Source organism: Trichomonas vaginalis, chromosome IV (genome assembly GCF_026262505.1).
Source record: "Trichomonas vaginalis G3 chromosome IV, whole genome shotgun sequence".
Classification (NCBI taxonomy): Eukaryota; Parabasalia; order Trichomonadida; family Trichomonadidae; genus Trichomonas; species Trichomonas vaginalis.
The window spans coordinates 165095-189100 of record NC_067206.1 but is presented as its reverse complement, the minus strand read 5'-3'; the positions used below and the strand labels follow the sequence as shown (position 1 = coordinate 189100).

Here is a 24006-nt window from a genome sequence, read left to right as displayed (position 1 = left end):
ATTGTTACTGTGCTTCACTAAAAAATGCTTGCATTGCGAAGAAAATATCTTTCTTTCCTCATGATCAAGTAATATCAAATTAAATTTTTTAATTTAACAAAATAAAAGAAAAATGAGCAGATAATTAAATTATTTGCTTTCTAATGTGGATATCCAGTTAAATATATGGCGGAATTGTTCTCCGCGGTAAGGGCATCTTGTTATTTGATGAGTTGCCTTTTCGTATGTATGAATTTCAATTTTATCTGGATGAACCTTAAGAACTCTGCAGGCCCAGTCCAAATTAATGTATGGATCAACCATATCATCTTTCATTCCTTGAGTAAATAGAAGTGGAATTGACTCTGGCCACTTCTCAGCTGCTGGAAGTACTTTTGATATTTGTTGGAGGCATGAAGCGAGAAGTCTTGGAGTTATGTAATCTTTTGCACGAGCGTGTGAAAGGATCCAGTCAGCGAATTGCCTTGGAATGTCATCAGGATATGTAGTCTTTCCTGTTGGTAATTTCATTAATGGAGCAAATATACTGGTTAAATAAATAAAAACAGATTCGTATAAAGTAATTGGTATCTTCGGGCAACTTGAGATGTATGGAGCTATAGCAATAATTCCTTTGATGTTGTTGTTAATTAGCTCTTCAGAATGGAATAAACCGCAAGATAAAACAACTAAACCACCAAGTGAGTGTCCTTTTAAGTAAATAGGTAAAGAAGGGAACATTTTATGAGCATAGCTAACTACATAAAGTGTTTCTTCTATTATTTCATCAACATTGCAACACAATGCATCGCCTTCTGATTTTCAGTGTCCAATATGATCGGATGTGAAGTATGCAAAGCCTCTTTCTAGGTATACTGGAACACTGTCGCGCTCAGAAACTAGCATTGAATTTAAACCATGAACATAAATAACAATTTTTGTTGGTTTTCGGTCTTTTGGAATCCAATACATCCCCTTGACCAAATGGGGTGATTTTGAAAGCTTAAATTCAAAAGGTTCACCATCATACTCGAAGTTAAATGGGCATTCAGTGATTTCCATTTTTTTATGCTAAAAATTATCAGAAATAAGTAGAATGAAATAATATGTTTCACATACTCCCTTTGTATGGGAGTTTATCAATATTTATTTGATTGGGCTAATTGCTTTAATAATTTCATCAATGAAATAAAATCTTCAAAGAAACTAAAAAATTAAGGTAAATTTGGTTTCTTATTTGATCTGCAATCATGTGGTGAAATTATTAGAAACAAAAAATCAATGTCTTCTCTCTTTTCCAAAAATTTTTTTTTCAGTCAAAAATGGATCAAAGCAGCTCGACGGATGAGATATTAAAAAAGCTCGAAGTGGCCGAGTCAATGCTAGATGAATGGGAAAACAGAATCAAAATAGAGGAGCTTGAATTAGAAAAACTGGAAGAGAAAAACGAAACTTTAAAGCAAAAATCAAAAGAATGCGAACAAGCATCAAAATCATGCGGAGAAATTTTATCAAGAGATATAGAAAATTACGGTAAAAATCTAAAAATTTCAGATTTTATGAAACTCATTCAGGAAATTGATGAAATCATTCAAGAAATTGATTCAAAAATAGACTTAAAATACAGACCACATGTTCTCATAAGCGTTGAGCTTAAGAAAATAGAAAAGGAATATAAACAAATATTAGATAGAGTAAAGTCGGCGAACAAATAGAGTTTATGTATTTAATTTAATCCAATACAGTTAATTACTTTCTAATTCCATGTATTGATTTTAATTTGTTGTATAATTATCCATCAATAAATAATATTATTTACAATTCCTATTACTTTTTTGTGTTTTGGAAGATACAAAGATGATTCCCAATTCTATTTGAGAAAAACTCAATATGAAAGATTTGAAATTTTAAGAATAAATCAAATCTAATATCAAATATAATATATAAACCTATTGTTTATTAATTTTCTAACTATTATTTCATGAAATCTTTTTGAATTATTTTTTCAAAAATGAAATCTTATGCTTTTCATTTGCATTAAGGGTGCACACGAGAGGATCATGTAAACTTCAGAATTTAGAACCTTATTTTTAGGCATTATCTTGGCTACCTATTTAGGCTCGAAAAGCAAAAAATATCAAAAAATACAACTTGACTCCATTATGACCCTTTCATGGAGGTAGTTTTTATCCGCTAGTATTTTCCCTTTGAATCTCTTTACAATTCGAAATCAAATTCAAAACTCAGTAGAAGAAAGGAAGAATCGACTTACTACGGTTGTAATACGAATAAATACATATATTTAATTATTTTTATTTACATAATAATTGTTTGAAGCTCATATTCCATCAAATTTTTAAATAAAAACATTAAAATGTTGAAAATGTTCATATATTTTAATAGGGTTTTGGCACTTTATTGAGGAATTACTACATACATAGTCGAACTGAACTTGATATTTTGAAATTTAAATTATTTATCAAAATTAAAATTTAACTTGAAATTTATAATTATTTAGTCATATTTTGCATAATTCTAAGTAGATTTTGTAAAAAATCAAGAAAGAAAAATTTTAACGTGCTTTATTTTTTCTTTTTTATAATAATACATATTATTATATAATTAACATATTCATAATGTTTCACCCTTTCAAAAATATAATCCTCCTCCTCTCAAATAAACGTACATACGGGTGGCCTCTTTTTTCAAAAAATTAAAATTTGAAATTTTGGGCTCAAATATTAGAGATTTTTTCAACCTTCAACGATATATGTTGTCTATATCAGACCTCCTTTCTTTTTGATACTTAACATTGTTCCTAAATCTTAGCCGTTAAAGCTGTTCTGAAAATATTTTTTTTCGAAAAAATTCGAAAAAATTTCTTAAAATTCAAAAATCCCTTAATTCCTGAGGATTTTGGAACAAAGTTTTTACATGAACATGTGTATATTATATGAAGTATATTGATAAGGTAAAAATCAAATTTTATTGCATATTCATCGAGAAAATAAACTAACGAATCCCTCAAAATTGAGAGGGTAATCCTCCTCCTCTCAAATAAACGTACATACGGGTGCACCCTTAAGTCGTATTTAAAATATTTACATGAAATATTATATTTTTTGTATTATAATTTTTCCGATTTGGGTGATGGGGAAAAGACGATAGAATACAAAGGTAGGGTCCAACACTTTCATTGAAAATTTTGAGGCTCAATGACAACCGCTAAATATTAATTTTTTTTTTATTGTAGAGAGTTTTCATGGATTATAATATAGAAGTTCTTCTGGAACAGTATTATTCTACGGATTATACTGCCACGAAGAAACTGATAGAGTTTAAAGAGCAAGATCCCGTTGCTTTTGTGATAGCATTAATAAATCACCTTGGATCTCCCTCAAATCCAGAAATAACACGAAAAGTATGTGCAGTTTTCCTTTACAAAGAAATTGTTCCCAAGGACTTGAACGCTCTGAGAAAATTTGTCGATTATTGGTTCCAATTTGATCATTCTGTGCACGAGAACCTCAGGGTTGCTGCTACAAACGCAATATTTGAGGGTTCTCCTGATCTTACGCAACAAGCTTCCATACTATTAGGCGTTTTTTATGCAGTTGAAATTTCAAAAAATCAATATATCGATCAATTTAATGAATTAATACAAATTGCTTCAGACAACCACTCAGAGAATACTAGAAATGCCGCCCTGATGACTATAGAGTATTTTGTAGAGAATATTGTCACTTTAAGTTCATCGGGGTTTAATTCGCAAATAACAATGCTGTATAATTTAGTTCTTTCGATATTTAACCTATTTCTCAATATAATGCGCAATCCAGATTCCCCTGCAACCCTCAAAATCGTTGTCAATGCTTTTGTTAACGCAACTTCGTTCTTTTATAGAGTATTCTCATTTCAACAGTCGAAGCTCGACTTTATACGCGTTGTTTTCGATTACACTCAGCACGAAGACTTAGTTTTAGATGGATATAGAATTTTACAGAAATTATACGAGAATTATTTCTCATTATTCGAGGAATACATGGAAAATATTTTTACAATCACGCAATCGGACATGGAATCCGAAAATGAAAACAGAATTATCGAATCTTGCACTCTTTGGCAAATTATTGCCAAAGTTGAGAAGAGCAAACAAAAAAAATACAATGCTAACGATAGATTATACTCACGCCATGCGTTTGCTTCCTTCTTTGAGCCTCTGGCGACAATAATTGCTTCATTCGACCCTCTCGAGATAGATTCCGACCTAGAGAACGATCCAGGAAGCGCCGCCTTCAACTGTCTGCTGGCTCTGTCGCAGGCAGTGGGCGAAGATTGCTTGGAACCTCTGATTAATTTTGTGAAAGAAAATATCTCAGATCCGGACTGGCGTTTGAGGTATGCAGCGGCTTTTTTCCTTCTTTGCTCGTCTAGAATGGACTGTTTCATCGATACAAATACGATTTTGGAGACATTCCAAGTTTTCGTGTCTCTCCTTGACGATCCGAACTCGGCCATAGTCAACATCGCAATGTGGTCGCTCGGTGTAATGTGCGAACAGATCCCTGACCTCTCGCAAGACGAAGAAAGATTCGTATTGATATTAACGAAGGTCACAAACGTCATGGAGAGCTCGCAGGCACTATATACAAGAAGTTGCTGGCTGCTTGGCAACGTTTTCGGGAATTTTTCGCCGGAGGAAGAATCTACGATTTTGGCCGCGAACTTCGACACCCTGGCAGAAATTTTCCTTAGGACAGCCACGCACTTTGGGCAGGAAAGCATCGCCGCAGCTTACGGAGCAATTAATCGGCTCATCGCGCAAACACCGATGTCGCTTGTTGACTCGTACGGTAGTTTGCTCGTTACGATGATGAACAACGTTGACCAATTAATTTCTTCGGGAGCTAATTCCAAGGACTCGATCGCGTTATTTATCTGGTTAATTTCGACGATACAGGCCACTGTTATGAATATGGGCCATGCAATGGTTAACCATTCTACCCGACTCATGGAAATGCTTCTAAACCTTCTTCCAATGTTGAATTCTGCATTGACAGCAGAAATTCTTCCAGCAATCGGAGCTATAGCCCGCGCGATACAAGGAGACTTCTCTCAGTACTTGGATGTCGTCATTGGAATCATTTTCCAGCGACTTCCTTCCGCTGAATTTATTTCACCAGCAGCAGTTCTCGTTGGCGACATCTATTCTTCATTCGGATCTCTCGGAGAGAATATTGACATGCAAATTGTCGACATGCTCTTCGACGATATCCACAGAGATATGATTGCCCAGCAGGACAGGAGCGCAGTCTTCTCAGCTCTCGGAGAAGTTGCTCTTAAGACTGTTCCGCAGTGCCACGCGTGGCTGGATCGACTTCTTTCGGACCTAGATCAGGCGATGCACTCGATGTACCTCGAAGAAGACCATTTCCTTGGCATTCTCAACTGCTACCAGTCGATCGTTCCTATTTTGGCCGATATCCCTGGAGGCGACAAATGTGTTCACAAATTTTACAAAGTTTTCGAACAGATTTTCACATTTGACGTCGTAGATGGAAATGTCCTGTACGAGGGAGTTCTCCTTCTCGAGGGAATTATCAAGAAATTCGGAAGAAGAGTCAATGTAATGCTTAATAGACCGTATGTAAGAAAATTGTTAGATGTATCGATCAATTCGGATAAGCCGTTCTTGACAGAAGCTGCAGGAACTGTTTTGCAAGAGATCGAAAAATTATAAAATTATTTGTTATTTTTTTTGCTTTTTCGAAAAAAATAGACATTAGTTTTTTCTTAATAATTGATTGAGTGTTAGCTAATTGCATTTATCCTTTATATCCATCACCATCAAATGTATTCTATTAGTATGATTATGATAATGAGCTTTGCAATTTTAGCAAGAACTGAAATGAATTTTTCACTATTTAATATTGCTTCATGTTGAAGAAGAGAAAAATCTGAATCTCAGAGTTTCTTGATAAAGAGAAGGTTATAAATATTAACATATTCACTCTTTTATAGATCAAGAAATAATATGTTTGTAATTTTAAACAGAATTTATATGCCACTTTTTAATATATAAAAAAAATATAAAAAAAGTTAATCGAGATCTAAAATATTATCTTCTTCCTCTTCTTCCTCAGGATTTTCCTTGAGCATAACGAATCCGTGGAACACTTCTCCAGTCACAGGAGTATATTTCTCGCAGTAACCGAAATCGAGGTGTTTCAATTGTCTCAAAGTAACTCTCGACTGATTTTTCAGAATTACGTAAGAAGGTTCTTTTTCGTCGACTTCCTTCTTCTCCTCCTTCTTGTTTTCCTTCTGTTCCTGTGTCTTTCTTGAGATTGACAATTCCACAACCTCTCTCTCCTTCAGAGACTCTGTTTCACTCTCGAAAGGAGGTGGATAAGCGAACAGAGAAGCAGGTTTGTTGCAGTAGATTTCCCACGGAACAACCTTGAGAGATTTATCCAAACCAATCACAGCTGTTGGATGGAATGCGAGAGGAAGCATCAGAGTGAGAGGCAGCCAGTAGAAGTAGTTGCAGAACAAAGCCATTGCAACAGTTGCGAGTGTTGAATTCTCTCCTCTCAACGTGTTGCATGAAATTGCGACATTTCTTCCTCCAGCGTTGAGAATTCCGTATGCAACAGAAACACCGAATACCTGTATCTCTGATGTGTTCCTTGTTGTGAGTTTTCTCAAGTACCTCCTGAACTCCTTCGCGTAAGGAACCTCTCTGTCGCTCTGCTGCTGCAACACCATGGCCATGGCAATCATCGCGTGCTGCTTAACGAAATCTTCCAAGTCTTCAAGCAGTGGCTTCAACACTTCAATCGCATCGGCCATTCCAGTGCCAGCGCATGCAATGCCAACAGCAAGAGCAGCGCCAGACCTGACGTGTGAATGGTATGATTTGGCGAGCAAGTCTAGCATTGAAGGAACTTTCGAAGGATGCCTTGAGAGGACAAATCCGACGCCAATCACAGCCGCTCTCCTCACGTCTGGATTGACATCAGAGACAGCAAGGTGAAGCAGTCTCTCCAGTGCGACATTCGAAGCTGTCCCGACGTAAGCGAGTGCTGTGACCCACGCGGCTGACTCTCTGAGGATTGGCTTCTGGTGATTGAGAAGAGCAGCAATGAGTGTCTCAGCGCTGTCCTGCTTTCCGTACATCATGAACGCGAAACACATCGCAAGGCCTCGTGCAATCTTCTCGTGGTCGTTGTTCTCAGCCACTCTGACGAGTTCCTCCAGTTCCTGGCAAGGACCGACACCGAGCATGATCATGCCGTACGCGTATCCCGCTGCCTCGCCTGGCTCCGGAATGTCGTCGTTGATCACATCCCTGACGATGGAGGCGTACTCCTGCTCGCGAGATCCCATTGCGATGAGTCCGAGAGCGAGACATCCGCCGTTTCTGATGATGGAGCTCTTCTGTTTGATGATGGAGCTCTTCTGTTTGATGATTGGCTCTTTCACTGTCTCTATCACTTTCCTGTCCCAGGAGTAGTTCGCGTAGATGATTCCGAGCGCGTAGAGGGCGGCGCCGTACGGATAAGGAGGAGTGTCGTTGTGGAGGAACGGCTCCAAAATCTGGAGAGCGGACTGGAGGTGGCCGATGTGGATGGCGCCGACACCGGCAATGGTGATGAACTGCGCCCACTTACGGCCACTGCCAAACCACGTAATGTTGCTTCTGTAGAAGTTGTCGTCGCCTGTTCCTGCAAACATGAGAGAATACGCGCAAACAACTGAGGAATGTATGAGCATCTTAGTAGTTTTGAGGTTTTCTTTGAGGTTGACGATGATTTGGATGTCTGTGTGGTTGTTCTGGAAGAGGAAATCGAGATAAAATTTGAGAAGCATATTTCGGGTAAGAATCGACTTCAAGTCTGGTAGATCTGGTGGAAGAAGGCTGATAATGATCGATCTGAGCTTCTGATTGGCATTCTCTGCAAGGTCAAAGGCGATTTGATAGGCCATCAGCCAGTTATCGGTATTGGAGGACTTTCTGAGCTGGGTAAGTAAGTCTGCAATCATATCTGGATCCCGAAGGTTGTAATAGAGCTGGGCAATCTGGAATGTGTCGCAATGCTTGCAAGCTAAGTCAGTGATCTTCCTAAGGACAACTTGGCGATACTCGCTATCGATAATTATGTTCTGCACGATGGAAATAGTCTTCTCTACAAGCTTTGGCTTCTGTTCAAGGCAAAGATGGACGTAATCAAGGAATCTCGTTTCGATGGCAAGGCAGAGACATGAAGAATATCTCTTCTCGTCAAGTAAATGCTGCAAAACTTGCTTTACAATAATGAATAATTGTTGATTTGGCTTTTCTTGCTGTTCAATTAATTTGATGTATGACTGAATGCATTGTGAACTGACTTTTTGCGTATATTCGTCTTTCAATGTAGGATCGAATGTAGCTCCAGCGCAAATTGCAAATTCGACTGCTTTGTTGAAATCGCCTAAGTTGTAGTAGATTTTCGATGCTAAACGTGCTGCTTGTTCGTGTGCTGGAAATTCTGTATTTTTGGCTAAATCGAGAATTAAATCAATTTTATCTGCAATTTGGGGCCATTCATTGTTAACAATATTCTCCAACTCCCTAATACCTTTGATTTGGAAGTTCGGATTTTTCTCTGTTAAAAGCGCAAGTAAACCTGGCGCAGACCCCCACATTTAGATAATTTTTTTTTTCCCTCTCGCTCACAAAAAAATTATTTTTTGTTTTTTTAATAATAATCGGCCAATTTTGAAGTGTAAATTATACTTCGATTCTTAATTTGAAGATTAGAAAGTACTACTCTTAAGCACTACAATTACCAATGAGATACCTTTACTATTCCATCAAGATCATTCAATATGGAATTGAAATATGATAATAGCAAAATGTAATTGTTTTATGTCTTCTACACATCATGTATGTATAGGTTTTAATGCAAGAAGTACATTTTCATAACTAAAATTCTAACATTTTATTAAGTAAAACAAAATTTTGATGTGGTATTACTTGTAGCAAGTATTTTATCAAACAGTGAACAGTTCAATAAGGATTGTAATGTAATCAAATGCCATTCCCAATAAAGAAAATGGAATTTCGTAATATGATAATTAAACATGAGAGCTTCTAACTACAAGCAAGTTTGCGACGATCAAACTCTTTGATTCTAATCATTTCATTTAAATCATCATAAATTTTTTGTAATTTTCCTTCATCTTCAACAGGTATAAGTTGTTTTGCGACCTTAATAATATTCGGATTATCACGACAGAAATCTGAGATGTAATTGGAATTCCAAATGTAAATTGCAGAAGTCCAAGGATATTTTTCGTCAATGAGCGGAGCACCTAGTGGTAATACGTTTGGATCTTTCACCATCTGTTGGAAATTAGAATATAGATCATTTCCTTTCAGATTTAGAAAACCTGCTGCTCTAAAGTGATCATTATCACTCTGACTCGTGTTTTTGTTGCATTGATGATTGTAAGAGCAAATTGCAACGAATGAAATGAAGATATTATAATCACCAAGAATGTTAAAAAGTCTTGATGTTCTATTTAAGTCCTCTTTTGTAGTGTCCGGTATTCCAAGGTACTTTAACTCCGTTGAATTAAGCATTTCGCATATCTTTATTTTGTCATGTTCGTAAGATCTTGATTCACTTGTAACTGTTCCAGAAATACCATTCTCATAATAACTCCCAGATCCAGCATCAAAGCTACCCCTTGGTTTTTTATATCTTTTATGATGATGAGAGAGAGATTGCCAAAACAATAACGAAAGCATTTTTTTTTATTTATCGAAAAATTTTAAAATTAGGATTTATCTTTAGGTAATGAAACCATTTGTAACTTCAAAATTAAAATTTTATGTGATCCAAAAAAAAATTTAAAAGTGGCAAAAATGAACAAAGGAGATCTCGTTGGGTTCTTCAAGCTCATTTCTAAGATAGGCGATGGTGGATTTGGCAATATTTGGCTGTGCCAATCAACTGAAGATGATTTATTATACGCTTTGAAGTTAGAACCAACTTCATCTCAGAGGCAAACACTTCGGTTTGAAGCGCAAGTATTAAAGAAACTAAAAGGAACAGAGATAGCACCTTTATTCAAGATCGATGGTACTGATCAAAATAACTTTTATTGCGCAATGGAATTATGCGGCGCAAATCTTTTTGATATTGCTCAACATTTACCAGAGAAAAAGTTCGCCATGGAATATATTCCGAGATTAGCTTACAATCTTTTCTGCCTTGTCGAAGTTTTGCATTCAAAGGGTTATGTCCATCGCGATATCAAGCCGCAAAACTTTGTCGTCAGACCAAAAGGAAATAGGCCAATTTGCTTAATAGATTTTGGAATTTCCAAAGTTTACTTAGATAATAATGGCAATCATCTTGAAGCAAGAGAGAATGCAGCTGCAATGGGCTCTATGCTTTATGCTTCAAGTAATGCATACGACCACATGGATTTATCCAGGCGTGATGATTTGATTTCTTTGATATATTCAATTTTAGATCTTGCCGGCATAGAACTTCCTTGGTGTGGCAAATCCAATGATATAGATTTCAACACGATTAAGAAACAGCATACATTAGAGAGCCTTGTCGCTCCACTTGGCGAAGGATTTGTTCAAATCGCTCGCCACATTCAAGGACTGCAGTATGCAGATGCACCTAATTACGATGCGATCAGAAAGACACTTGAACCAATGTTCAATAATACTCCAAGCCCTTACCAGTGGATGGATGTAAAACCAGAGGGAGTTATCCCCAATCCAGAATTCAACAATGATCCAACTGGTTTCATTATTAGTATTTCTCCTTATTTAGTCAATAAGGCGAAGAAGAAATGCGTTATTTGTTAATAATTTTTTAAGAATTAACTAAAAATGATATGTTATTATACGACATGGTTTGTTGCGGAGTTAATAAGGCTAGTATTTTTTAGACAAAAACAAAATTAAATTTGCCATTAAAAGCTGAGACTCTTCAGTTCATGGATCTATTTTTCTGCATGAATTTGTTCTGTATTTGTGGTTTAATTCAATGAATTAGTATTAATAAATCATTCTGTATCGAGTACTATTCCTGATGTTTTAGAGTATTGAATAGTAATATATGATAAATTATAAAGTATGTCATCAAATACTGTCATTTTCGAAGAAACGAAATCCAATGTTGATTTCTGTTTTTTTGCTTGCTTCGAAAAACATCAGAGATGATACGATATCTCTCAGTGGGAATGATATTGCACCTCTTTCAATATATAATACTATCGAAATCGATGATAATTCATATGAATTTTTACCCAGAAATTTAAGTTACTATCCTAAGAAAGGCAAATGTCCATCAATGAATACAGAACTTGATGACACAACTAATTTATGCGTTTGTAAAAAAGGATACAAGGCAGATTCCATAGAAAGTGATGGATGTTATAGGTGTTTAGAAGAATGTTTTGAAAATTCATATTGTACATATCCTGGAAAATGTGTATGCATTCCTGGATATGTTGGATCTTCATGTCTAATTAAAATTCCGATAATTAAAATAATCACACCTCGAACATGTCAAAGAGGTAAGCAATGCAGTCTTAATGTTACCGTAACTAATAATGAAGGAGGTTACGAAATTGTTTATTGTCATTTCAAGGATATAATAATCAAATCTAATAAACTTAATGACCAAATATATGAATGCGTTGCCCCTGTATTCAAAACAGATGGAATACTAATATCACTTTCTTTTAATGCTCTTAATGTTTCTCACGAAATTTTCCAAATTGACTACGTAGATGTTCCTACAATCAATATTTTCAAGGTCATTATATATTTGATTGTAGTGGTGCTCGTTTTGGTTTCACTAACACGAGTTTATTCATTTATATCACGTAGGAAAAACTATGAAGAAGTAATTCCTTTCCAGCAAACCAAGCCTACATAATATATTACTATTATTTGTTTGTATATAAAGATATTAATCCATGGAAGTATAGTGCTTTTATAGATTTTTCAAAAAATTGCAGTTTTCTATAATAATACATTTACAAACAAAGCAATCCAAATGCCACAATGTGTTATTTGAATAGTTAGCGAAAGATTCTATCGATTGCATATTTCAGATATGCAAAATCATTTGCACACTGAACTTTTTCATATGTAACGTGTGGAACATCTATATTCAGAGATTCTTGCTTATCTAGCTGTATGAAATCCTTGATAATCATGTTCATAGCTTTTTTGGCAAAACCTGCTTGCTTAACAATAAATCTCTTCTGCTCGATATCTAAAGACTCGAATGGTTCTGCAAATTTATGTAGATTTTCGATAATATCTCGAAATTGTGTATCGACATCGTGAGGTTTTGAATTTGCAACTCGCCAATTAGCGCGATAGATAAGGTTTTCATCAGGGAATGGAGGAGCAGCAAACATTTCTTTTAATAGGATATAGTATTGTTTGGCAAGATTTTCACTTGTCAGTATTTCATTTGGATCGATTTTTTCAAATGTTTGATCTTCTGAAAGCTGTTTTTTAATTGTATTTAGTTCTCGATTCAATAATTTTTTATGAATTTTTGCTCGACGAATATCATTGAGGTTATTTTCAATGGTATAATTTATTTTTGCCATTACATCTGTAACACCAATGATTGGAGATTGAATTTTTAACTGTTTTTGATTATATTTGATTTTTTTGTTTAATTGTTGAATTTCATCTTGTAATGCAACCCTTTCGGCTTCTAGGTTGTTAACCTGAGTCCTGAGTTCCATTATAGATCTCAGGACTGATTGGGGAATCATCTTGGTGTACGTTTATTTATAAAACTTGTTATAGAAAATAGATCTATACCACTTTAGTAAGAAACATTGGACTAAAAATTTAAAACAATCATGAACATATAACCAAACATCAAAAAGATCGTATATTTCGAATGATATTCAATAAAAACATAATCAGATTATGGCACAACTGCAGAAATTCGCTAGGTAAACTAAGCTTCCTCTAAATTTAAATGAAATCTTGGAATAAAATTTCCAAAAAAATTCGAAAAAAAGAAAAATAAGAACAAATTTATCAATTTTTATAATCAAAAACCAATTTTGTGATTTTTTTGGAAAATCCAATTCATGTATTTTTACATTATCAATCAGTGTACGACCAAAAATTCATCATGATCTTGAAATTCAAGATTATTTTTCAATAATTTCATTGCAATTTTTAAAATTAGTAAACGTTTAATTTTGTATTTCAATTCTTAGCATAGATCCATACTTATTAGAATGATTGATTTTTCAATTAGGGGGATGATTGGTGAAAGACCCAATATTTCATTTTGATTATTGGATGTTTCTGATATTTTTTATACTCGGGAGCATCCAATCTTCATCAGATTATTCTAATGGAAACAGATCTAATCGTGATCATAATTCACAAAACAGTAAAGATTCAGATGATTCAGATGATGTCAACACTCCTCAACCAACAATAAAAGGGCAGATAAATCTCGGAAGAATGACTCCAAGATTTCGCGCAGTTAAAACCTCAAACGCGTTATTACCAGAAAGAACTCCAGAACCTACGCCATTTCCAACGCAAACGCCATTTCCAACAATGACACCAGATTACATATCAAAAATGAACAAACTAAGACCAGAAAACAAACAAATTTCTGATTATGCAGATATCCCTCCTCCAACAAGAACAGCTACACCTGCACGAACACCATTACCTACACCAATGCCAACACCTAAACAGACTCCCAGGCCTACAAGAACTCCAAAACCAACACCAGTCCCTACAAGGTCACCAAGACCAATCTACAGAATGAAAGTAAAGAAAAACATCAGTCAAGACCTTGACTTCATGAATCCCCAGAACTATGTAGAAGATTACATCGAAATTACAACTCCTAATTTTACAATCCCAGAAGGAAACGAATCTGACTACGATATTACATACGAAACCTTCCCAGCTCCTATAGAGACACCTGAACCTGTCAAAACATACAATAATGCTGAAATGCACTTTATAGACGACAATAACATGTTCCACAGCAACATGGATAAGAAAAAGATGAGGGAAGAGAGATCCAAAAGGACACAACAGACACCTCCTAACCAAACATTCTCAGAAAGTGAGAAAAGAGCTCAAACTGGATATATCAAAGCAGAAATCAAAGTAAAGAACGAAGAAGAATCAGCATTAAAGAAGAACAACATTGAAGAAGCATTCCACAACTTCAAAACCATCAGAAAAGTACCTTTACTCCAAAAGAAAGATTTAAATGAAACTTTACCAGCGAAAAACATCTTCAATATTACAAAAAAGGCAGAAGAACAAGCATCTCCATGCCACAGAGCAGCCAGGATGGTCAATGAAGAGTGTAAATGCTTTGGAGGTTTAATTGGAGATGGAATTACAGAATGTGTTGCTCCAGAACCACAAATAACACGCGTAAACCCAACAGTACTGAACGCTTTGTCATTAAATACCATCGATGTCTATTACAAATCAACAGATTTTACTCCTCAATCTGCTTATTGCAAAGTTGGCAAAACAGTACATCTGGGACGTGTTATTAGCAAAGGAAGTATCAGATGCGAGGTTCCTGCTAAAAATGGAGGCTCTTCAAAGGTCACAATTTCATTTGACGGTTCCCATTGGAGTAGTAAGAGTTTAGAGGTCAAATACGACACTAAGTTCATGAGTATCTTCAGATTAGTTCTGAAGTTTTTGATTTACTGCTTTGCTGGAAACGCAATTGTTTGGTCAACAGTATTTCTTAGGTATAGATACCTCAGTAGGATTGGATTGCTTAAGAGTAAGGATGTACATGAGATTATCAATCAGACAACAGCAATGATTGAAGAGCAAGAACAACTTTAATTTTTGTTTTTGTTTATTATGAAATTTATTCGGATTTTCATTTATGTATTATATTTGTAATGAATAAAGTATGATTATTTAGTCTTAATTCTTTTAAATATTTGAGATAAAAATTAAATTATGGTCAAATAATAGGAATAGTGGCGTTTTTGGAGTAGCAAAGTTCTGCCTCTCCAGTTCTCTCTGGAGGAACAAACAAATAAACATCATCTGGAATTATTTTGTTGAATATATGCCTTTTTGTAATTACATCTAAAGAGTTGTCGCCTGCATGATTTATAACAATATTTCGGAAATGATTCATGACATTTTCTGGACAATCAGGAAGATTTCGAAAATCTCTAGCTGCCAAACGTTTTTTGGCTTCAGTACTTAATGGAGCGCCATTTATAGCATAAGAGTGAATTTTTCTTGATTTCTTAAAGATTTTTTTAAAGATATATCCTAAAAATATGTCATCTCCTCCATTATATAATTTAGATTGCTTAATTTTTTGTTTAATGTATCTCAGAGTTAGTACACAGGCTTTCCGTGACATTATCCATCCAGGACCACCATGAAGGTAAAAAGGTTCAATAAAATGGCCTCTTATGACAGTATCATTGATCGGATTGTACATAGATTCTAAATCGTTCATGTATTTTATCATATCGAACTGATCGATGTGAACATCATCTGTTGTACGAATTAACCAATTAATTTCATTTTGCTGAAGGAAGGTTTCAAGCATATTAATAAAATAGTACACATAACTGAAACATCGAATTACATTTGATTGATTTTGTTTGTAATATTTAACGTTTGGTATTTTAGGATCAATTAAACTATAAAAAGTGTAATTACTTGATGGAGATATTTGCTCGACTTGACTGCCCCAATATCTATATGCAGTGTAAAGTCTTGTTAAATTATGAGGCGAAACAACAATGATGCCATAATAAATTTTTGGAATCGAATAAGGAAGTTTGATTAATGAAGGATCTACTCTTCTTGAAAGGAGTATGAGAAGGAAACAAACAGTTATTACATAGCAAAGGATAAAATTAGGCCTAATAATACTTCCGATTTCTAATTCTAAAAAAAACTCTCAAAAAATCGAGATATTGTTCAGAATTTTCATTTTAAGTGCAAAAAATTAATGGCAATCGCAAGGTTTCGTAGCTCAGTAGGTAGAGCGTAGTGCTGATAACGCTAAGGTCTTGGGTTCGAGCCCCAGCGGAACCATTTTTTTGTTTATGTGTGACTGAAATTTGTCAACCATCTTTTTATCTTCTTGAAAATTGATTTTTAATTACAGATTACAATTTTTCATATTCCAAAATCTGACGCTTTTTCTCCAATTGAAATTTCAAACGATAACATTTTGTGGATTTAAATTGAATGCAAGTGGAAGATCCAGGACATCTCCGAATTGTACTCGTCGGAGATTCTTCTGTTGGTAAAACATCACTTTTGAATCAACTCGTATTGCATAATTTTAACAAAACAGAGCCCAGTACTGTTGGAGCCAATTATCAATTATATTCTTATGAAGAAAATGATAGGAAAATTGAAATGCAAATATGGGATACAGCTGGACAAGAAAGATTTCGTTCCTTAGGACCGATATATTTCAGGAAAGCAGCCGGTGTTGTCGCAGTTTTTGATTTAACTTCTAAAAACTCTTTTGTAAACCTTCAAAGCTGGATAGATTCTTTCACAGATGTTGCAGGAACAGAAACAATTATTGCTGTTGCAGCTAATAAATGCGATCTTCCTAATCAAGAAATAACGTTTTCAGTAGCAGAGCAATGGGCGAAAGCTCACGGATACATTATTCATCCTACATCTGCATTATCCGGCGAAGGCGTTCAAGAGCTATTTAAGCATGTTGCTAGTGAATTAGCCAATTCTAAATGGGCAAAGAAACAAAATCAAATACAATCACGTGAATTGGATAATTCTGAAGTAGGCAGGCCTTCGGGATGCTCATGTTAATGCTTTTTTATTTTGTATTTTTAATAAAACTATCGTATTTAAAATTTTGATAAAATTTTACAGTAAGAGGCTCCTTTCCGTATTCAATTTCATTTGTTGATTAATTGTATAATTAGTATTTGCCTTCAAAGCAGTAATTGATTTTTGGTCCAACTGATGAAAATTGAATAGTGGGCCACTAACTGTATTTTTCGTTTACACTTGTTATCGCCAATTAGTATATGAATAGATTTTTTAGAGTTTTAACAAAAAAATAAGATAATATTAAAATAAATTAAAAGAAAGTCATAGCCATCGAGGATTCAGTGTATGATCCAACGACAGCTTCTTTTGTATTAGAAAACATAATATCAAAGTCATCATCATTATCATCATCTTGCAACAAATTTGTAGAGTGAGGAACTGGAGATATAGCATCTTCATCATCTTCGTCATTATTTTGTGCAAGAGTATCTTCATGTATTTCATTGAATGAGATTAAGTTTCTCAATAACCGAGGTATTGAGTTTGGGGCTGTTCCAATTTGGACTGGAATAGCAGAACTGAAACCATCAACATGAGCTGTTCCTTTTCTTTTGAATTGAGCGAACGCGTTTCCACGGCCCAAAATTACAAGTACTGAGTCCTTACATTTGGAACATTGAATGATACACTGTGTATCTGAAACGCGCTGCATTGATGTGCTATTAGGATTGTATATTAGGACGCCACTTGATCTAATTTGGATTAATGGGTCTGGGTTATGGCCAATGACTTGCTGAAGAGTTTCACTTAAACCTGTTTTCCAAATCCTAGTAAAGTGATTGCCTGAAACTTCGATATTTCCGCAATTGCATTTGCGCACTATTGGAGTATCGTGACCATGCATTTTTATTAAATTCAAATTTGAGAAGAGAACTGAAAGTTCAAATTAAAATCGTTAAAATGAAAGTAATATAGGAGTATATTAATTTTTAATATTCATACAAAAAATTCAATGCCCATTTTGAATCAAAATTGTTTTAACCTAAATTCGATGACGAGTAGGGGTAATTTTAGCTAAAAGTGACACACTTGTAAAAAGTGACACACCCGTGAAGGGTGTGATTACCGATCGGTAATTTCGACAGTTTAGAATTTAAAATTTTTTATGGAACTGTTGCGAGTTTCATAAAGAATTTAAGGAATATAAGCAAAGATTTGAATCAAAATCTTAGACCTAAGCCGATCGCTTCGCTCGCGGCTTCCGCGAATTACAGATCAGCAAAGATTTGAATCAAAATCTTCGAACTAAGCCGATCGCTTCGCTCGCGGCTTTCTTTATTATTTTAAATTTGCATATTTCCATCAAAAGTTCATAAGGTAAAAAATTTCGTTTATTTTTACTAAGAAAAAAAGGTTTTTGATAATAAATTTATTTTATTTCGAAAAAGTAGCAATAATCGTAAAAGGGTATTGATAGGCTTGCTAAAGTAACTAATTTTAGCTGTCAAATACTTTTGTATTTTGAAGTAAATTAGTATAAATTTGTTTTTACTTTTATTTCGAAAAAGTAGCAATAATCGTAAAAGGGTATTGATAGGCTTGCTAAAGTAACTAATTTTAGCTGTCAAATACTTTTGTATTTTGAAGTAAATTAGTATAAATTTGTTTTTACTTTTATTTCGAAAAAGTAGCAATAATCGTAAAAGGGTATTGATAGGCTTGCTAAAGTAACTAATTTTAGCTGTCAAATACTTTTGTATTTTGAAGTAAATTAGTATAAATTTGATATTATTTTAACTCCCTTTGAAAACCTCAATTTTCCATACAGAGGGAACGGGAATAGCATCCAATATTCCCTGAGAATGGTTGCGCATTCTCAGTTCCCTCTATATTTCGAACGAAGCTCTCATCGGTCTTTTTTTTTAATACTAAACGTTTTTTTCCCTGTCACTTTTAGCTAAAATTTGGGTTTGCCAAAAAATTTTCCCAATTAGAATTTTTTATCGTAGAAATAAGGTATTAAATATTAACTGAATTTATTTTGTCAAATTTCGGCTCTCAAAACCTATTTTGAAATAATTGAAATCTGTGTAAACTTCTCAATTGTTTAGAGAAAAAGAAACGCTATTGGGAATTTACCTAAATATGCTCATTCAACCAGCATTTTTTTTGGTAGCTTCTTACCCAATGTTTCTGAGATGATTCATATGGAATGGTTATCATTATAACCAAAATAATTTTGTTTTCAAATAGTTTCTTGCTTTCAAAAATATCTATAGGTGGGCTTTAATATAAAATTCAACAGAGATATATAATTTACTTCTTTTTCAATATACAAGCCATTACTAAATTTGCCAAATTGACAATAAATGAATCAGCTGAGATTGGGACAAAGTTGCAATTCGGCACTTTTTGTAAAAAAAATGGGGTCATACTCATAATGAATAGAGACTTATAGCCAAGTCTTGATATCATACAGGGAGAATATACATTGATAAGCAATTATATTTTATAGTAGTAGTATTCAGAAATTCTTACAATTTACAATACAATTTTCAAAAATGGATAAAGACTTATAGCCAAGTCTTGATATCATGCAGGGAGAATATACATTGATAAGCAATTATATTTTATAGTAGTAGTATTCAGAAATTCTTACAATTTACAATACAATTTTCAAAAATGGATAAAGACTAATAGCCAAGTCTTGATATCATGCAGGGAGAATATACATTGATAAGCAATTATATTTTATAGTAGTAGTATTCAGAAATTCTTACAATTTACAATACAATTTTCAAAAATGGATAAAGACTAATAGCCAAGTCTTGATATCATGCAGGGAGAATATACATTGATAAGCAATTATATTTTATAGTAGTAGTATTCAGAAATTCTTACAATTTACAATACAATTTTCAAAAATAGATAAAGACTAATAACCAAGTCTTGATATCATGCAGGGAGACTCTCTACAAATACAAAAATTGATTATCATAAGGAAATACAAATTTATCAATTTTCATGTGAAAATTACATAAATTTGTTCTCCAATAAATAGCAATAATACTTTGAATGTTATATTAAGTAATATAGCTTCAGGTAAATAAGCTTACACTTCAAAAATATACTGTTTATTCATTAATTTTAAAAAAAGTCCAAATTATCTAATCTTGCTTACTCTTCCTTTAAACTTCTTTGTGCCAAATTTAATATTGCCTTCAAAGATGGAATAAGGACATTAGGTTCAATCCTTCGGCTTTCGACAATTTCCAAAATGTGTTGAATTAATTTCAAACATTCATCGTGTTTTGAAGCTCTTTGCTCAACAATCTGATTACCTGCCCTTGTAAGAATTCTTACTGCTCTATCTTCATTCAAAACATTAGCGACTTGAACCTTAATAATCGCATTTGGAATCACAACAGTGATGAGAGTTATGACGATATAAAAAAATATTTTATTATACTCATTCGAAATTAAAAATAATAAAATTTATATATATTAATTTCATTAAATCAAGGTTAAAAATCTCACCGGAAAAATAACCTCAGTGTGATAAATTTATCACCGGAAAAATTTACAATAAGGTTAATACTGAAAATATCGAAAAATCAACATTTAAGGTTAATTTAAGAGTATGCACTTTTGTCACCTACTCTGAATCAGCTACGTTTAACAAAATTAATTTCGTTTATTCTTCATAGAGAGCATTCTCTTTTAAAAATTTTTTGAAAACACTAGAATCAGTCCCGAACTGATCGCATAACAAGCTTTTGAGGATAAAGTAAGAATTGAATTTCGTTTTGGCAAGTCTATTCTCAATTCGTTTAGGACCAGTTCTTTCGATGGCGTTCAGTGATAGGGTTAATTTTTTTTTGATCTTATTTAGAAATGTGTTCTACATAAAATATCATTATTTTCAAATAAGTTTTCTAACAATCAAATTCATATCCCTGAATTGCTTGAATAATATAACACCTAAGTCAAAATTGAAAAAATTTGAAGTTGAAGAAGGAACATAAATACGACGATTCGAGTTACCATATAAAAAGTCACACTTGGTCGATATGCACTAGTTGAAATATATATCTTTTTATAAGGACGGATATATGGATAAAGTAATTCAAAAATTGATAGCTTCCCTTGCATCGAGATAACTTTGTATCCTGCATTCTGCTCACATGTCAAAACAAATAAAGACAATAAATAAATTTTAGCTCACAAGCGCTCAAACTATTCATTTTATCCATGATGATATATTCGTCATTTATTAAGCATCATTTTTTTGAGTCTATCGTGGGTTTTCTTTTGGCCATGCAGAGTTCATTGTCGATCAAGATTATTTTATTTTTATTGTTGTAAAGTATTCAAATTAAAAGTGCTTTGAAATAATTCCGGTCACCACTCAATTATGTATTTTGGATGCAGCTATTTTATTCAAATGTAATGAATATTTACCCTCTTTTTGATGATTTTTAATAACCTTTATTCAAATTCAAAAATAAATGAATGCTTCGCCAAATGATCCCGAAAAGAATAGAGAACAACTCAGTAGTAGCATCAAATGCTTAAACCGATCAAGTCAGCTATTCTTTCTTGCGTTTTTTGTTAGTGGAATATGGAATGCAGTCATCGCTTCAAGAGCGATTAGCGACTTTTATGTTTTCATTGCCGGAGATCTTAATTTTAAGATTTTAATTGCATTATCAGTACTATCTTTTGGCGTTATCTTCGTTTTCTTTTTCTTATTAGCAATGTTATATTTCTTAGGTTTCGCCTTTAAATTTCATACATGCCTTGCAACACTTACTGTTATGACCGTCGTCACAGCTATGATGCTAATGTGTTTCGATATTTATCTAGCTAGACCAGCAAATGTGAAAAAGTATAAAAAATTAACAAAAACACTTCTACAAGAGGAGCCAAATAATATAAATCTTACTCAGTGGAAGAAATTCGTAAATTGCGAATCATATGATTCCTGCCTTTCAAAAGTTGATTCTTATTTTGATCTTAACACTCTTGGACAACTTATAGTTTCTGCAACAGTACTAGTTCTCATTTGCATTGGTATTTCGGGTATTGTTTATGCTTCATGTTACATGAAATATATTGAACGACCTGCAGAGTCGGATGAAGCTGCGGCTGCTCCATGATCATTTAAATAAATTGTTTGTATTATGAATCAATTTAAATTAATATTTTTTTTTTTAATCTTTCGCTTGCCAAAGTTGAATTTCCGCTGTCTTTAACCAGACGTACTTTCAGTAACGAAGTATAGGTTAGTACATGTCTGAAATCAATTCCGGAACCAATTTCAATTTCAATCTCCTATAAAAATGAGTGGAATCCTTATTATTTGCATCTCTAGTAATAATAGTACAATAATTTAATATGATATTTCATTTTTAAATTTCAAAACCTTTTTTTTTCATGACACATTGAAAATGGGAATTTTTCATAGATCATTCTAAGCCAGATGTGCATCAGGGTTTTGATGATTTCAAACATGCTTGACATTAATTAAAAGTGACAAATCCATATCAGATCATGATTGATAATTTAATAGATTCCTTTATGCTCAATCAAAGAAAAGGTCAAATTACATCCAACTTTAATACAGTTATCGAAGCAACAAGAGCACAACATCAGCACACAATTGAAACACTCGCATACGAAAGAAGAATGACTGATAACTTAAGGTCAATGCTAGAGAAAGAAGTCCCTGAATGCAAGGATCTATTAAGCAAGATAATGTCAATATATGGAAAAGCTTTCTTCCAAGAATATAAATATGTTGAAGCACAATCGAGAGCTATTGAAGATTTGAATGATATCCAAGAAAGATTTCTTGTGGTTGTTCGTTCGTCTGCACGCTCAAGTGAAGCACATGCAAATTTAAAGAGAACTACAGAAGCACTTGATTTAGCTAAACAGAAACTTGAAATTGAGAAATCAAAGAACTCGTCGAAAGTACAAAAGATGGAAGCATATGTTGAAGAGTGCAGGGAACAGAAGAAACAGGCAATTGAAAATCTTAAGACTGCAATTAAGTCTTATATAGAAGAAAAGAAGAAATTTAACGCATTTCGTGATCGCAGAATGAAGCAAAGCTATTCGACATACGGAGCTACAACAGTCAGCTTTTCAAATACACTTTCACAGATATATTCTGACATGAAGGCCTCAATTGAGGATACTAAGCCTCAAGTGACAACCTCCATTACTCCTTCTCAATAAAACTATACTTTATGTTCTTATGAAAAAATTAATTTCGAAATTTCTATTATGAATAAGGGTTTCGTTTTGCGAAAAAACGTACAATACGCAATTTCGCTAAAAAAACATTTAGCTAGCAATTTCGACCTTTGACTCCACTCAAGGCGTCACTTTTTTAATTTTGCGGTATCATATTTTTGGAAAATCTTTATGAATATTATATAAAAAGTCTCTTTAATATCTATATTTCATATTTTTATCGATTTTTAAAGTTTTTGCGAAAAGTATTCAATTATTTTTGCTATTTGGTCAGGTAAATGTCAGATTTGCGACATTTTCTGATATGATATTCAGATTCTACGTTGATAATAATGCTTATAGAACCCTCTTGCTATTGTGTCAAAATTGCGAAACCGATAGCAAAAATATCTCGCAATATCAAAATTGAGATATTGAGTGAATTATGCATTATAGAGATTAAAAATCTGATTTGTGAAAATATCTCATCAGTTTCTAGCTAATTCAAAAATCTTTACTATCTTATTCGATTAAAATGAAAAGGGAATAGTTTCATTATGCTTTAAATGACAGCCTTATAATATAATCATAGTTTTCGCTCAATATGCAGCATTTTTTTTTCGAAATCTATGGTCAATATCCTAAATACTGATTGCTTTGCATTCATATCTCTTACATTTTCTATACCCACATCACTATTCATTGCTATTCCTATCTTTTTCATTTTTGTTTGTTTCTCATAATTTCTCAAAAAACATGATAACTTGATATTTGTAAATATCATACTTTATAACGTAAATAAGAACTTGACCTATTAAGAAAAGCAGTAATGAAAAGAAAATCTGAAATTCATAAAAATTACAAGTTTCTGATGACAATTAGCTTAATTAAACCAGGTACAAGATTATATAATTGTATTTTCTATCCAATTATCCATATAATATCTT

At 33.5% G+C, this 24006-nt stretch overlaps 14 protein-coding genes and 1 non-coding gene across 15 annotated transcripts, besides 6 other annotated features; 9 read left to right on the top strand and 6 right to left on the bottom strand.

Moving 5' to 3' along the window:
* Positions 1-127: 127 nt before the first annotated feature.
* TVAGG3_0000980 (acylglycerol lipase protein) lies at positions 128-1131 on the bottom strand (the record flags this gene model as incomplete). Its single annotated transcript, XM_001322908.1, has 1 exon — positions 130-720. The coding sequence occupies one exon, from the start codon at positions 718-720 to the stop codon at positions 130-132; it is 591 nt and encodes a 196-aa protein (XP_001322943.1).
* Positions 1132-1301: 170 nt separating this feature from the next.
* On the top strand, positions 1302-1694 carry TVAGG3_0000970 (uncharacterized protein; the record flags this gene model as incomplete). The annotated part of the gene is made up of 1 exon (XM_001322907.1): positions 1302-1694. One exon carries the CDS (start codon positions 1302-1304, stop codon positions 1692-1694), a length of 393 nt encoding a protein of 130 aa, XP_001322942.1.
* A 326-nt stretch (positions 1695-2020) lies between these two features.
* Positions 2021-3060: a mobile genetic element.
* A 135-nt stretch (positions 3061-3195) lies between these two features.
* On the top strand, positions 3196-5719 carry TVAGG3_0000950 (ribosomal protein import into nucleus; the record flags this gene model as incomplete). Its single annotated transcript, XM_001322906.1, has 1 exon — positions 3242-5719. One exon carries the CDS (start codon positions 3242-3244, stop codon positions 5717-5719), a length of 2478 nt encoding a protein of 825 aa, XP_001322941.1.
* A 74-nt stretch (positions 5720-5793) lies between these two features.
* TVAGG3_0000940 (26S proteasome non-ATPase regulatory subunit family) lies at positions 5794-8685 on the bottom strand (the record flags this gene model as incomplete). Its single annotated transcript, XM_001322905.1, has 1 exon — positions 6079-8667. One exon carries the CDS (start codon positions 8665-8667, stop codon positions 6079-6081), a length of 2589 nt encoding a protein of 862 aa, XP_001322940.1.
* Positions 8686-8970: 285 nt separating this feature from the next.
* Positions 8971-9775, bottom strand: TVAGG3_0000930 (family protein, putative-related family; the record flags this gene model as incomplete). The annotated part of the gene is made up of 1 exon (XM_001322904.1): positions 9116-9775. The coding sequence occupies one exon, from the start codon at positions 9773-9775 to the stop codon at positions 9116-9118; it is 660 nt and encodes a 219-aa protein (XP_001322939.1).
* A 111-nt stretch (positions 9776-9886) lies between these two features.
* TVAGG3_0000920 (protein kinase protein) lies at positions 9887-10904 on the top strand (the record flags this gene model as incomplete). The annotated part of the gene is made up of 1 exon (XM_001322903.1): positions 9893-10855. One exon carries the CDS (start codon positions 9893-9895, stop codon positions 10853-10855), a length of 963 nt encoding a protein of 320 aa, XP_001322938.1.
* A 261-nt stretch (positions 10905-11165) lies between these two features.
* On the top strand, positions 11166-11933 carry TVAGG3_0000910 (laminin domain-containing protein; the record flags this gene model as incomplete). The annotated part of the gene is made up of 1 exon (XM_001322902.1): positions 11166-11933. One exon carries the CDS (start codon positions 11166-11168, stop codon positions 11931-11933), a length of 768 nt encoding a protein of 255 aa, XP_001322937.1.
* Positions 11934-12055: 122 nt separating this feature from the next.
* TVAGG3_0000900 (uncharacterized protein) lies at positions 12056-12803 on the bottom strand (the record flags this gene model as incomplete). The annotated part of the gene is made up of 1 exon (XM_001322901.1): positions 12079-12792. The coding sequence occupies one exon, from the start codon at positions 12790-12792 to the stop codon at positions 12079-12081; it is 714 nt and encodes a 237-aa protein (XP_001322936.1).
* A 533-nt stretch (positions 12804-13336) lies between these two features.
* TVAGG3_0000890 (immunoglobulins domain-containing protein) lies at positions 13337-14878 on the top strand (the record flags this gene model as incomplete). Its single annotated transcript, XM_001322900.1, has 1 exon — positions 13337-14878. One exon carries the CDS (start codon positions 13337-13339, stop codon positions 14876-14878), a length of 1542 nt encoding a protein of 513 aa, XP_001322935.1.
* A 63-nt stretch (positions 14879-14941) lies between these two features.
* On the bottom strand, positions 14942-15942 carry TVAGG3_0000880 (uncharacterized protein; the record flags this gene model as incomplete). Its single annotated transcript, XM_001322899.1, has 1 exon — positions 15003-15608. One exon carries the CDS (start codon positions 15606-15608, stop codon positions 15003-15005), a length of 606 nt encoding a protein of 201 aa, XP_001322934.1.
* An 87-nt stretch (positions 15943-16029) lies between these two features.
* On the top strand, positions 16030-16102 carry TVAGG3_0000870. Its single transcript has one exon. It is a non-coding gene; the product is annotated as a tRNA-Ile (tRNA).
* Positions 16103-16258: 156 nt separating this feature from the next.
* Positions 16259-16855, top strand: TVAGG3_0000860 (retrograde vesicle-mediated transport, Golgi to ER; the record flags this gene model as incomplete). Its single annotated transcript, XM_001322898.1, has 1 exon — positions 16259-16855. The coding sequence occupies one exon, from the start codon at positions 16259-16261 to the stop codon at positions 16853-16855; it is 597 nt and encodes a 198-aa protein (XP_001322933.1).
* A 245-nt stretch (positions 16856-17100) lies between these two features.
* TVAGG3_0000850 (uncharacterized protein) lies at positions 17101-17723 on the bottom strand (the record flags this gene model as incomplete). Its single annotated transcript, XM_001322897.2, has 1 exon — positions 17130-17723. One exon carries the CDS (start codon positions 17721-17723, stop codon positions 17130-17132), a length of 594 nt encoding a protein of 197 aa, XP_001322932.1.
* A 152-nt stretch (positions 17724-17875) lies between these two features.
* Positions 17876-17905: a terminal%2Cinverted (terminal inverted repeat of MuDR-3_TvMULE3 transposon ID:TVAGG3_0000840).
* Positions 17876-18794: a mobile genetic element.
* Positions 18765-18794: a terminal%2Cinverted (terminal inverted repeat of MuDR-3_TvMULE3 transposon ID:TVAGG3_0000840).
* Positions 18795-19199: 405 nt separating this feature from the next.
* Positions 19200-20266: a mobile genetic element.
* A 3-nt stretch (positions 20267-20269) lies between these two features.
* Positions 20270-20480: a mobile genetic element.
* Positions 20481-21286: 806 nt separating this feature from the next.
* Positions 21287-22004, top strand: TVAGG3_0000810 (uncharacterized protein; the record flags this gene model as incomplete). Its single annotated transcript, XM_001322896.1, has 1 exon — positions 21328-21978. One exon carries the CDS (start codon positions 21328-21330, stop codon positions 21976-21978), a length of 651 nt encoding a protein of 216 aa, XP_001322931.1.
* A 366-nt stretch (positions 22005-22370) lies between these two features.
* Positions 22371-23227, top strand: TVAGG3_0000800 (uncharacterized protein; the record flags this gene model as incomplete). The annotated part of the gene is made up of 1 exon (XM_001322895.1): positions 22400-23062. The coding sequence occupies one exon, from the start codon at positions 22400-22402 to the stop codon at positions 23060-23062; it is 663 nt and encodes a 220-aa protein (XP_001322930.1).
* Between the last annotated feature and the right edge of the window lie 779 nt (positions 23228-24006).